Source organism: Mastigoproctus giganteus, chromosome 7 (assembly GCF_048544385.1).
Source record: "Mastigoproctus giganteus isolate SK-2022 chromosome 7, ASM4854438v1, whole genome shotgun sequence".
Classification (NCBI taxonomy): domain Eukaryota; kingdom Metazoa; phylum Arthropoda; class Arachnida; order Uropygi; family Thelyphonidae; genus Mastigoproctus; species Mastigoproctus giganteus.
Genome location: NC_143581.1, coordinates 69,407,474 through 69,421,737, shown reverse-complemented (window position 1 = coordinate 69,421,737; position 14,264 = coordinate 69,407,474). Strand labels below are relative to the sequence as shown.

Below are 14,264 nucleotides of genomic sequence, written 5' to 3'. Positions count from 1 at the left end.
TGTCAAATATTATTTAGCTTTGCCTTAACTATTAATAAACATCTTTTGTTTATATTTCTATTTTTGATGCTAGTCATTAATGTAACATGCCATCGCGAAAAAGGGTTAGAAATATGAAATTCCTGGGTGATGCACTTTCTTTGAACACTATATAAGTCTATATGCACTGGTGTTCAAAGAAAGTGCATCACCTAGGAATTTCACGTTTCTAACCCATTTTCGCATGGTATGTTACATTAATGTTATGATACAAGTATTAGTATGTTATAGGTAATCAACGCCAGAAACTATAGAAAATACATTGCCAAGGAGCACGGAGTGTCCGATGACACATGTTGACGATGCCACCTGGCCTCATAAACGATCCAACACATCACCGCGGGATGCAAGGTGATCACCTAGACTGGTACACTCATAGACACGACCAGGTAGCCAGGATAATATATCAGAAGCTTGCAAGGAAATACCAGTTGATTGAAGAAAGTGTACTGTACTATAAGTACGAACCCCAGGCAGTACTTGATATCCCAACCCACAAGCTGTACTGGGACCGCGCCATAAAAACGGATAAGACAATCCCGCACAACAGACTGGACATATCCCTTGTGGACAAGAAGGAAAATGCTACCTATCTGATTGACATAGCGGTACCCAACACTGGCAACCTGCAGAAAACCCACGGGGAAAAAAATCAGGAATTACATGAACCTAAGACAGGAGATCAAAGAGATGTGGCATATGCAACAAATTGCATCCATCCCGGTCATCGTGTCAGCCACAGGTATGGTGGCAAAGACACTACATAACAGCATAGCAGCAATAGGTCTCTTTGCGAACACCTACAAGGAACTCCAGAAAGTCGCAAACCTGAACACCTGTAGGATAGCCAGAGAGTTCCTCGACCAGCAGTAACACCAGACATACCAACAACCACCCTGTGTACTTGGTAGCAATACTCGTAACGAGGTGGAACCTCCAATCAGGAAGAAATAATATAAGAGCAATAATAATAATAGTAATCCACTTGCTCAGACAATGCACATACACACGAATGTCGGGACATAAATTTAAATTGAGAAAGGATGGTTTCCGGTTAGCTGTTTGGAAATTTGCTTTCAGTTAACAGGTAGTTGAGTGTTGCAACAAACTTCCTTTGATATTGTGACTGTGGTCAGTTTGAATAATTTTAAGGAAATATTAGAAATACTCTTAAAAAGAAGATGTAGCTAATGTACGAAGTGGTATTTTTGTTTTTGACTGATTCCATATAAGATTGTTTTCTTGCATCATATAGCAATACTAATACTTCTCCAATATCCAGCAATGGTTCCTTAAATATCGATTTCCAGGTTGTTTTCAAATGTAATAACACTTAAGTCGTGTGTCTTATTACTCCCAAAAAAAGAGTCTGATTGTAATCTCATCTTCGATGGCACTTAATTTCTAGACAACATCACATATCTGTATTAAGAGTTACCTTGACTTCTAATCTCTCTTGGCAGAAAGCACATCACAAATATTGCTTCCTCTCTACCAAAACAACTGGTTTTTCTTCCTTCACTTTCGGCGATACTTTTCTGCTAAACAGCTTCTCAGACCTAACGGTCTGAATACATCTTATACACCTGACTGTCTACTCAGACCGCTAGGTCTGAGTAGACAGCCTCTCGGCCTTCTGGCTTAGATCGTATTGTAGTATTTGAGTAGACAGCCAGGTCTGAGAAGTTGTCAAATTCACTTTCGTGGAATATTGTTCCCTATCTTGAACTAAAGTGCCAAATCTTTTATTAAGCTTCTGTACTGTATAGAAAAGATTGCAGTCAGATTATTAATGACCCGTCTCTTACAAAGTCTCTCCGCTCTATGGTTCACCGATGTTCAGTTTCTGCTGTATGGCTTCCAATAGATATTGCCTTGGGTACAGTTCTTTCGAATCGGCATTTGTAATTCCCCACTCTACTTCCAAACCAGTCGGATCATGAGGCACAACCATCAGGGATATGTTGGAAAAGATATATTTCCTGAAAATGATAACCAACAGAATTTAAGGCTAATATGAGCAAGTATCTTTAGCATTAGCATTAGTATAAGTATACGATGCAAGAAAGCAAGCTTATGCAGCATAAGCCAAGAAAGAAAACAACCCCTTCCCATTTCACCCCTCCATTCGTTCCAAATGCCTGTCCAGCTCAGCCTTAAATTTATTTAGACTATCAACTTCCACAACAAAAGATGGAAGCCTGTTGCACCAATCAACTACCCTGTGGCTGAAGGCAAATTTCCGCACATCTATTCTATAACTGTCTTTCCTCAATTTGAATCTGTGCCCCCTCAGGTTCTTAATCTGAGCAAGCGGAAGAACCCCATCAGCATTCAACTTGCTCAAGCCATTCAAGGCCTTATACACCTCAATCAGATCACCTCGCAGGTGGCTACTCTCCAAGCGCTGCAATTTGCAGAACTTAAGCCTTTCTTGGTAAGAACACCCTTTTGTTCCCCCTCACAAATTTTGTTGCCCTTCTTTGCACTCGTTCTAGAAACTCTACATCCTTCCTAAAATGAGGCCTCCAGACCAGTACACAGTACTCTAGGTGTGGCCTGACCATTGCCTTGTATAACGGGATAATCACCTCCTTGTCCCTGCTAGCAAAATTCCTGTATATCATTGACAAGACTATGACCTGCCCTGGCTCAGCGAACTTCATATTCGACTGCACAGTTACTCCCAGGTCCTTTTCACTTTCGACTTCCCTGAGTGTAGTATCGCATGGTTGGTACGTTTCTCTTGGGTTAGTCTGCGCGGTAGCACAGTGGTATCGTCACCGTCCTCCCCACACCGGGTGGAAAAGGCCTGGGTTCGAATCCAGTCGATGACGCGAGGAACTTTAATGGGCTTTTTTCACTCAGTGGCTGAGTTAGTTGGTCTCAGGCGTAGATAGCAAGGTTTTTCTCCCCAATAAACTGGGGTTTTTTCGTCCAGCAAAACAGGCAAATCAACCATAGAACATACGCAATTTACAGACACAAATACGGGTTAATGTATTTAATTACGGGTAACCCTAAAATAATAATAATTTTTTTCTCTTGGGATATTGCTACCCATATGCAGTATTTTGCATTTGTCAATGTTAAACTTCAGTTGCCACTTCTCAGCCCATTTTCCCAACTTATCGAGATCTAGTTCGAGCAGCATACTGTCTTTACTGTCGTTAACAACCGTGCTAACCACTGTATCATCTGGAAACTTAGACATCAAGCCTGATATACCTTCATCGATATCATTGATAAATACGCAAAATAACAATGGGCCCCAGCACTGAACTGTGGTGGACTCCGCTAATAACGTTTGTCCACGAAGGGCAGTGCCCATTGATTACCAATCTCTGTCCTCTCCCAATCAACAATCCCTTTATCCATTGTAGCAACTTACCCTTAATGCCATACCTCTCCAATTTGTACAGCAGTCTTCCATGTGCAACAGTATCAAAAGCTTTCCTGAAATCCAAGTATATGATATCAACATTATTTTTGGCATTCAGTTCCTTTGTGACCACACCATAGTATCCAATCAAATTAGTCAGACAAGACCTCCCTTTAACAAACCCGTGCTGTGTCTTAACCATTACTGCGTCTTTTGTCATCCTAGCCTTCAACTCGTGCGCGGTGCTAATTATCATAGTTTTTCTAATAGATTGGTGTTTCGGATTTTCATTATAAATTTGAAGTACAGTACATCATAAAATAAGGTTTATCATTAAAATGGGCCAGGTTTACTAACTTATGACGAAGTGATTACGATGGAAAGACCCAGCTTTAGAAAACTGCAAATGAGCGCAACAATATTAACGAAGGAGCTTGAGAAGTCAAGGGCGCAATCTCTATTGCCTGGGTTCCCAACCTGTGGGTCCCGATCCCCAAGGGGATTGCAAAGTGTTTTCTGTGGGATCGTCGCGGTTATTTTTAGTTTCAATTATTTTTATAGGAAATTTCACCACGAAGATTTTCAACACTTATTTATTTCAATATGGCCGCACTGCAATATTTTACTAGTGGTTGTAACACTGATTTTTGATAAATGAAAGGAAGAGATTTAAGGTTCATCGCAGCAGATACTTAAAAAATAGTAAAGGCCCGCTGTGTTCATATATATTAAGCATTTTATATTATTTTAATTATTTGCTATGGCGGGCCTTGATTCACTCCCTAAAAATAAAATATACAAATGCAGTGTTATCATTAGAATAAAATTCTGATACAAATAGTAAACTGAAAAAAATATTCACTATGATGCAAAATTCAATATCAAAATTCATTTTTAATCGGTGTCTCGATATGTGAATAACAGACTATCGAATACGGACTGTCGAGTTGCTCTCTTGACGCAGTTGAAGACCATCCCGTATGTTTTGCTGAATCCACCATGTTTGCAATGTAATTTAGTAGTATCCGCGATGGGCCGTCTAATGCAAACTGGCAATAATGAATGTTGAGGATGATTTTTTTTTTTTTTTTTTTTTTTTGGCTGATGCTGCATAAGCTTGCTTTCTTGCATCAAATGCCTCTACTAATGCTAAAATGCTAAATATGAGGTTGGCTTTAACAAACATCAGCCGCGAATTTTAAAGCTTGTTGTCCAGATGCAAGTACAACCATCGTATTAAATATTAGGTTAGAATTATATTCTGAAAATTCTATTTTTAATGTGTTTTCTTTACCCTATTAAAAATACCTTTTTATGCAAATATGCCGGAGGTCGCAGGTTACTTGGCTATTATAAAAGGAGTCGCGACTCGAAAATGGTTGTGAAATACTGTTGTAATGTGTCATGCATATATTGTAATGAAATGTGAAACCAAACTAGATAAAACCCATGTTTTTTTAAAATATTTTTTTAAAGTTCTATTGACGAATTTTTTTTTTAATGTTTTCATTCTTTTCTTAAATTTACCTTCTTGATGTTTTTCATCACTACGTTTACTATACTGCACTGTGTACATAGTGTGTTCATCAGACGGTACCAGTGGTTTCCTACAAAACCGCTCTTAGTGGCACTATGAATATGCAAACTATGTTGTTGTTGTAAGAGGGTTTTAGGAGAATCAGCAACTGATGCTTTATTGCTCCGTGTATATTGTCAGTAAACTGGGTGTGTTCTGTGGTCGATTTTCTGTTTGCCTGACGAAAAACCCGAGTTTCCGGGAGAAAAAATCATGCAATTTATGCCTGAGACCGACTAACACAGCCGCATTGTGAAAAAGGCCCATAAAAATTCTTGCGTCATTGACGGGACTCGAACTCGCGTCTTTTCCACTCGGTGTGGGGAGGACGGCGATTCTACCAACTGTTTTACCCACTGGGTGCAAGACTATGCAAAGGCTGATGAGTGAGTTGTGTTGGGTATTGTGATTTAAGTGTTCCAGGAGGAGCTTTCTTCCTCCCCACTAGTGGTTTCCTTAAGGAAAGTCCGCCAAGCGAGCAGGAGCAAGGAAACCACTAGTGGGGAACACCCTGCATTGGGGTGGCGATAAGTATATATAGCAAAGTAAAGCAGACAACGAGGGAGGGGTGGGCGCTGCCAAAATGGTTTTCTCCCACATGAGCACATGTGGGAGAAGACCATTGGACTAGAGGTATGAAAACCAGCCCGATTTGAATCCCACGCCGTAAATCAGCAAGAGATTACAATCGCGGTGTTATTTATGCAGAAGTGGTTCTAGGTTTCATCTATAAGTGATCTATCCAGGTTTAAGGAGGTGGTAGAGCTTCAGCTGTAAGGAGACGTATGCATTGCTATACATCATTGTATTAATATCGCTAGGGAAGGACGTTGCGTGGTTTCTATCCATTTAAATTATAGTATATCTAAATTATCGCTCTTATACCACGTGTAGTTTTAATATTTTTTATTTAGGTGTTACCTAAACTAATATACAATGAGTATTTTTTTATTATATTTTTTTTCAGATATCTTGCCGATACCCATCATCAGACCTTGCTGCTGACTGATTCCTTCTCCCTGACGTTAACCGCATTATTCTGATTATGGGTATCAGCAAGATACCTGAAACGGTCCTCGTTGTATTTTAGTTTAGGTAACACCTAAATAAAATATATTAAAACTCCACGTGGTATAAGAGTTGTAATTTAGATACTGTATATTATTGTATTAGTTCTCAGCATTTTCTCTTCCGCGTTTTAGACGTTTTGGTTTCTTCTGAAGTTTGGCTGCTGAGTTTTCCACGCTTCCCTTTGAATAACAGTTTATTATACTGTGTGGAAAAGAAGTGGGTTCGAATCTCGTCAATGATGCTAGGAACCTTTATAATATTTTCCTCAATCGATCGTGGCGGAATTAGTCGATTTAGGATGTGGGCAGCATGGTTTTTACTTGTGGAATTTCACTTTTTTTCTTTTATCAAACATGATTGGTTTCTTTGTTAACACCTCATAGCTTTAGTTGCTGTTGCAAATAAGGCTATGAGGTGGCAGTATATTGTGTAACTGCCTTATTCTTCGGTAGGTTTAATTTTCTTGACGAAGAAACCGAGTTTCCTGTGAAAATGGGGGAGAGAACACGGACGGACTAACTCAGCCACGACATGGACAAAAGCACATAAAAAGTACTACATCGGTTCACTGATGGGATTCGAATTCAGGTATTTTCCACCCGGTGTGTGAAGACGGTAATTGTAACTACAATACTGTATTACGGCGAGGGCAGCAAATAGACACTCTGACCAAACTCACAGAATTTGTACAGATAATGCGGCCGTATGAGTTTTGATTAGGATAACTCTAAAATTGTAATAATGATTAAAAAAAAAAAGCAAAAAAACCCTCAACTCAGTTTTTTTCTCTCACCCTTTTGAAGTACTGTAAATTCCAAGAGCTAGAAAAAGAAAAAAAAGGAAAAAGAAAGCGACCCTTTCATTCATGCAGCAGTGATGTTAAAAGTAGATTTTTAAAATTAATTACTTAGTTAACTGAAATAAGGAATTAAATGGTCTATGCGAAAAAACTCCCTAATAATAAATTATTCCAAAGAGTATTTCAATAAATAATTAAATACAGTAATTTGTAAACATACAGCGACCGCTAGGCGAGTAAATGAAATTATTGTATTGCTGGTTCAAATAATATCATCTGTTTGAGATTTTTTTTTGCTGATTTAAATTTTTTAAAATGGATGAGGCTAAAACGAAGCTGGATAAGGTGCGTCTGAATTTTGTTATTGCACCAGTGTTTAAGTTATTTTAATTATATCAGCTTTAGTTTCCATTTTGCCAGCCGTTATTATACGCTTCTTCAATCGTCATTCACACCCTTCCGTTTTGTTGCTTGGTTTGAGTTTGCATGATGTGCACGTTACCGAAAATTTAGCCATCTCCAAACTGATTCACGTTATATTTGAATCCAGTTATAGGTTCCAGAAATGGGGTGTCTTCTCCCCCTGCCCCGTGGGTATTGATTAATATTAGCCAGCCGGGTAATTACCCCGAATATTGACTTAACATTTAAAGTGTTTTATAGAACTCTGTTTTCCCCCGAAATACAATGTGCACTACTCTCTAAACCAGTGCTTCTCAAACTTTTTTGGATCACCCCCCCCCCCCCCCCCCACTTGGTTGGATCACCGCCCCCCTGAAAAAAAAAAGCCCTCGCCAGGGCTTTTTTTTAGCCCACCAATATAAAGTGAAGCTAAATAACTGAAATGAATATTTGTCTGTTTACCTCCAAATATGTAAATGCAGCCCTGCACGTATGTGTGTGAATTATAAAGAAAACTATTTACTGTACTTTATTCCTTCCTCCTAAAAAATTACAACTACATAAATAAAGTCAGTTAGTCACTTAAATTAAGTCATAAAAATTAAAGTTAATTACATAAATAAGTCATGATATTAATCGCAATAGTTAATTATATTTTAATATTTAATGTGATGGATGAGCTTGGTGGAGATTTATTAGCTTATCAATATTAGGTTTAATATCTGTAAGTATAAGTCGTAAATCGCCACGTTTAACAACATCCAGACAATTTCTTTGTTTTGTCAGCAATTGAAATACAGCACTGAAACCTAGATATGATGTTGGAAAGAAATAAGTAATTTTTTTACAATTCCCCACAATGCAGCATAATGGTCAGGGATTTTCTTTTGTAACCAAAATTCCTGATATGAATTTTGAAAATTTGGCTTCAGTTCAACTTAATTTTGTAATTCAATCAATTCTTCTTCTACAAAATGTTCACCATTGTCATTATTTAAAAAAGGATTTATTAACCCAATCTGGAATTTTCAAATTAAGGAGATCTTTGAACCTTTCCTGTATATCTCTGTGCAATATTTCTAGATGATCACAAAAAGTTAGTAGAGTTTTGTCAGCTATTTTTTCTTTTTTCTCTATTTCCAACAGATTTGGAAATTGATACAATTCACGTCGTCCTACATTGCGCATAAAAAGCTTTAATTTTGAAATAAATGCTGAAATTTCAGTTTTCGCCTTAATAAGAGTTACATCTTGTCCTTGTAAATGTAAGTTTATTGAGTTGAATCTAGTAAATAAATCTGCACGATAATCAATATCAGTTTTCATTTTCTTGAGGTCATTACTAAGGTCGTTGTTCCTATCTTCAAAAAACTCAACAACAGTATCAAAGAGTTCATAAAATCTGTTGAGACAGTTGCCTTTTGACAGCCACCGAACCTCGGAGTGAAGTAGCAATCATTCAAAATCTTCACTGTTTTGATCACAAAGCTTTCGAAATATACGATCATTCAAAGAATGTGCTTTAATTTTGTTTATAGCAGTAATAACGGTTTGTAGAGAATTGTGCAGTTGATCAAGTTTTTTTGCAACTAAATGCTGATGGTGAATGACACAATGAACAGTAATAATATTTGGCACAGCATTTTTTAAATAAGCCATAAAACCCTTGTAACGGCCAATCATTGATGGTGCTCCATCCGTTGCACAAGCAAGTACATTTGTAAGCGGAATTTCCCTGTCTTTAAAAAACTTTTCAGTAACCTGAAATATAGACTCGCCTTTGGTATACGTTTATAGACATCTTGCAAATAATAATTCTTCGTTCAACTTTTCATCTTTTATGAAACGTACGTATGCTAGTAGTAAAGATTCGTTACCTGGCAGAGTTGATGGCCTATCGCTCCCCTTGTCGCCACCTTTCATGCCTAATGCCCCCATGGATAATTCAAACGCCTCCCTGGGGGCGATATCGCCCACTTTGAGAAGCACTGCTCTAAACTGTCTCTCCTTAGAAATGTTATTCCCTGTGGGGAAAATTAACGAAGCCCACGCAATTAACAGTATTTTCGGTTTTTTTCGATATTTTTTTTGTTACTGAAAGACTATATTGGAAACTAGCTACAGAGTGAACAGGGGGCATGCTGTTAATAGGAATTGAATAGATTTTGAACAGATATTAAAATTTTACAAGGGCACATTGATACTATTCTCAACTGTACTAATATATATTTACAAGACTAAAGTGTTTATACATGTATATATATCCTGCCACTCACACCCCGAATTTAGCAAATATATTTGCATGGTGTCTGTGAGAAACCCCCTTTTTGTTTTAAATTAAAAAAATAAATAAATAAGAATAATAATAAATTTTAGTATATATTACTGAATTGAAAACTGTGTGCTGTTAATTATGATCTGCTGAACTCAATTAAAAAATATCCAACTAAAAGTAAACAAGAGAAACCAGTATTACATTAAATTTTTTATTATTTTTAGGAGTTTCAAGGTCACTTCACTGAGGTTGAAATCCTGACACGGACATGGTGTCTCACAGACACAACATGCACATCTGTTTTTTGTAAACTGTTCACATTTAGCCTTGAGAAACCAAAGATCAATGGCAACATTGGACACCTGTGGCTGGTATCTCACAGATGACATTTGGTATAATGGGAATTGCTGAGAAGGAAAGATCATACTTTTGTATGCCTGGCTCCTGTTGAATGCCAAGCAAAATATTAATGTCTGTTAATTCGTAGTATATTGAAATGAAAACCAAATACTATATAATCAGAGAATATTGGTTGGACAGAGTTAAATGAGAGGATTTGATTTCATTTAGAAATTAAAAAAAAAAAAAAAAAAAAAGCCATTAGAGAATTCTGGAAATCATACCTTGATTTCCAGATTTAGATTTTTCTTCAGGTAGCCTGAAGAAAAATCTAACATTTTTATACCTAGTACCATTTTTATAATGGTGAAAAAGACAAGAAATTTGGGAAACTGCTTCAAATTTACTTAACTGGAAAGACATTTAACTTAACAGTAAGATAATTAATCCAATAATTTTAATTTTGTGATGTATTCATATTCTAAATGGATGTCAGATGAACTAATGAGACTTGTGGCAGAAAAGAAAAATGCATGGAATGCATATAAATTAACAGGAGACACAGATGCCTATGGTAGATATAAGATAGTCTGTAATCAAGTCACAAAGGAGTTTAGGTAAGCAAAGGCCAATTATGAGAAATCTTTGGCAAAGGATGTAAAGAAAAACATTAAAGATTTTTTTACTTATGTAAACTCTAGAAGGAATGGTATGAATCATATTTGTCCACTCGATATCAGTGGTTCAATTGTTGATGATTCTGCTCAGGTAGCTGACAGACTGAATGAGTATTTTGCATCTACATTCACATGTGACGAATTCTATAGGGAAGTGGAGGTCAAAAGCTTATCAAACTCTCACAGAGAATTAAATGATTTTGTAATAACTGAGAGCAAAGTGGAGAAGCAATTGTTGAAGTTAAACATAGGAAGGTGGATGGGATCTATCCACTTATATTAAAGGAGGCAGCAAAGGAAGTAAGCAGGCCCTTAGCCATGATTATGAGGGCATCCTTGGACTCAGGGCAGGCCCCCACAGACTGGAGGTGTGCAAATGTATCCCCAATTCCCAAAGGGGGATTGAAAGGTGACATTAGTAATTACAGACCTGTTAGTTTGACTTCTGTTCTGGGGAAAATAATTGAATCACTGGTTAAAGAAGCACTGCAGGATTGTCTAGACAAGACTGCAGTTATAGTTCAGACACAGCATGGGTTTGTTAAGGGAAAGTCTTGTCTGACCAATTTGATTGGATATTATGATGTGGTCACAAAGGAACTGTATGCAAAAAATAATTTTTTAAATCATATACTTTGATTTTAGGAAAGCTTTTGATACTGTTGCATATGGAAGACTACTGTACAAGTTGGAGCAGTATGGCATTAAGGGCAAGTGCTGGTATGGATAAAGGGATGGTTGAGTGGGTAAAAGACAGTGGTAATTAGTGGACACTGCTCTTTGTGGACTAATGTTATTAGTGGAATCCCCCAGGGGTACATGTTGGCCCATTGTTGTTAATGTATTTATCAATGATATTGATGAAGATATATCAGGATTAATGTCCAAGTTTGCAGATGATACGAAGGTTGGTAGGGTTGTTAATGACAGTAAGGATGGACGCTACTTCAATAAGATCTAGAAACGTTGAGCAGATGGGCTGAGAGGTGACAAATTCAAAGTACTGCATATGGGTAGCAGTAACCCCAGAGTAACATACCAACTGTGTGGTACCACACTCAGGGCAGTGGAGAATGAAAAAGACCTGCAGGTAATTGTGCAGTGAGATGTTTTCTGATCAGTGCAGGTAGGCTGCAAGAGTTACTCATATATACATAGTCAATGATATATAGGAATTTTGCCAGCAGGGATAAGGAGGTGATTATCTCCTTGTATAACACAAAGGTCAGGCCACACCTTGAGTACTGTATATAGCTCAGAAGGCTTGATTTAGGAAAGATGTAGAGCTTCTAGAACGAGTATAGCGAAGGGCAGTGAGATTAGTGAGTGGAACAAAGGGTTACGAAGAAAGGCTCAAGTTCTGCAAAATGTGGCACCTGAAAAGTGATCTGATTGAGGCATATAAGGCCTTCAATGGTTTGAGCAAGTTCAATGCTGATGAGATTCTTCTTATTGCTTTGATTCTGCACCTGAGAGGGGCATAAATTCGAATTGAGGAAAGATAGTTGTAGAATCGACGTGCGGACATTTGCCTTTAGCCAGTTGGTGGTTGATTGCTGGAACAAAACCTTCCGCCGACCGGGCTAGCCGAGTGGGTAAAGTACCTGCCCGGCAACCCAAAGGTCGCGGGTTCGATTCCCGCCTTGGGCTTGGATCAAAGTACTGCAAAAACCTTGGGAGGTGCAATATGGCCACAGAAGCCGATGTGCCAACAACTACCAAATCAAAAAAAAAAAAAAAAAACAAAACCTTCCATCTGTTGTTGTGGAAGTTGACAGCTTAAATAAATTCAAGGCTGAACTAGACAAACTTTTGGATGGATGGGTGAAACAGGAATGGTTTTTATTTTTATTATTTTTTTTTTGGCTTATGGTATATAAGCTTACTTTCTTGCATCATATGTCTCTACTGATGCTAATACTAATATCTACTCAGTAAAGATGGTTTCTGCCCCAATATCATTCCATCATCAGTGCCACTGATGATGAAAAGAATGAAAAGGCTGCAAAGGATGAAAAGAAGAACAACAAAGACTTATGGATAAAGGCGTGGTTGAGTGGGAGAGGACTGAGAGTTATGGTCGGTGGGCACTGCTCTTTGTGGACTAATGTTGTTAATGGGGTGGTTCAGGGCTGGACTTGTCATTTTTTATATTTTGTAATGATATTGATGAGGTATATCCAGCTTAATGTATAAGTTTGCAGATGATAGAAAAGGTTGGCAAGATAATTAATGACAGTAATCAAGGTATGCTACTGCAACAAGATCAAGAAAAATTAGGCAGATGGGCAATTGAAATTTAACATTGATAAATGCAATTTACTGTATATAGGGATAGAGTAGTAATCTCAGATTAATGTACTAACTGTATGGTACTACACTCAGGGTAGTTCTTCTTCTTCTGGCATTATAACCCAGGGTGGATGTTCCATCAGTAAACTATCCCACAAGTCAAACTCTACGACTTCTTATTCTCGTGATCTTTAAGTCCTCTTCTACGTCATCCATCCATCTTTTCTGCAGTCTTTCTCTCACCCTCCTGCCGGTAGGTTTCCATTTCATTATACTTTTAATGTATAATGAAATGGAATTTCTCATAACATGTCCTAACCAGGCAAGTCTCTGGCTCTTCACAAATCTGACGATGTCTGCACTCTGAATAAGATGGTTAAGTTCATGGTTCATTCTGATCCTCCAGGATCCATCAACGTTTTGTATGGGCCCAAAAAACTTTTCGTAAAATTGTACTCTCGAACACTCTCAACAAGGAGATGGGATACACTTAAATAGAAAGGGTGCAAGAATATTTGCTGATGCTATCGAGGCAGTATTAGGTGGGTCGGAAAACTGCTAGCTTGGGGGGGGAATTCACGGAATAAAAGATTAACAGTAGCTGCAGGCAGAGGCGAAAGTGATCCTTGCACTGCTTCTATTGTAATGAGTAGCAGCCTAGAGAGCAAGTTGCTGGGTATTTCAAGAGCTGCTGGGAGTCACCATGGAACAAGTAAATACATGGGTTATGTTAGGGTAACTAAGAGTAAGAACCATTGCAAGTATACTTGCATGTACCAATGCTAGAAGTATAGTAAATAAATTTGATGAATTTGAAGTGCTGATCAAAGCATCAAAGGCTGATATTGTTGGGATATCAGAGACATGGTGTCACACGGATATATGCAATGCAGAATTGGAATTTGGGGAGTACAATGTGTACAGAAAGGACTGACAGGGAAGGAAGGGAGAAGGGGTTATGTTGTTAGTTAAGAAACAAAATCTAAGGAAGTGCATTCAGTTGACATGAGTGGACAGTGCAATGTTGAGTCTGTTTGGTGTGACATAAACACTGCAAAAGGGAAAATGAGGGTAGGAATGTGTTATAGGCCTAATGACTGTGATGAGTACAATGAACAGTTGTCCAGAGAAATAGAATGGGCCAGTAAATCAGAATGTCTTATAATGGGGGATTTTAACTTTCCATATATTGACTGGAACTTGTGGGATGGCCACTGGCATGCTATCAAGACTTTTGTGAATTTATTGGGGGATTGTTTTCTATAGCAGCGTGTTCGAGGGGCAACCAGAGGGAGTAATACTCTTGATCCCATTATCAGTAGTGATTATTCATGCATTAAGAATTTGTAGATAAAGGAACCACTAGGTGACAGTGATCACAGTGTACTGATGTTGAATTTACTTAAAGCTGT

The 14,264-nt window shown here is 37.9% G+C and overlaps 1 protein-coding gene across 1 annotated transcript in view; it reads left to right on the top strand.

Moving 5' to 3' along the window:
• The first annotated feature begins 7,105 nt into the window (after positions 1 to 7,105).
• Positions 7,106 to 14,264, top strand: part of Exo70 (exocyst complex component 7) — a 340,721-nt gene continuing 333,562 nt past the window's right edge. The window contains exon 1 of the mRNA XM_090377714.1: positions 7,106 to 7,212. Coding sequence (XP_090233840.1) covers positions 7,183 to 7,212 — 30 coding nt within the window. The 5' untranslated portion in view covers positions 7,106 to 7,182. The remainder of the gene's footprint in view (positions 7,213 to 14,264) is intronic.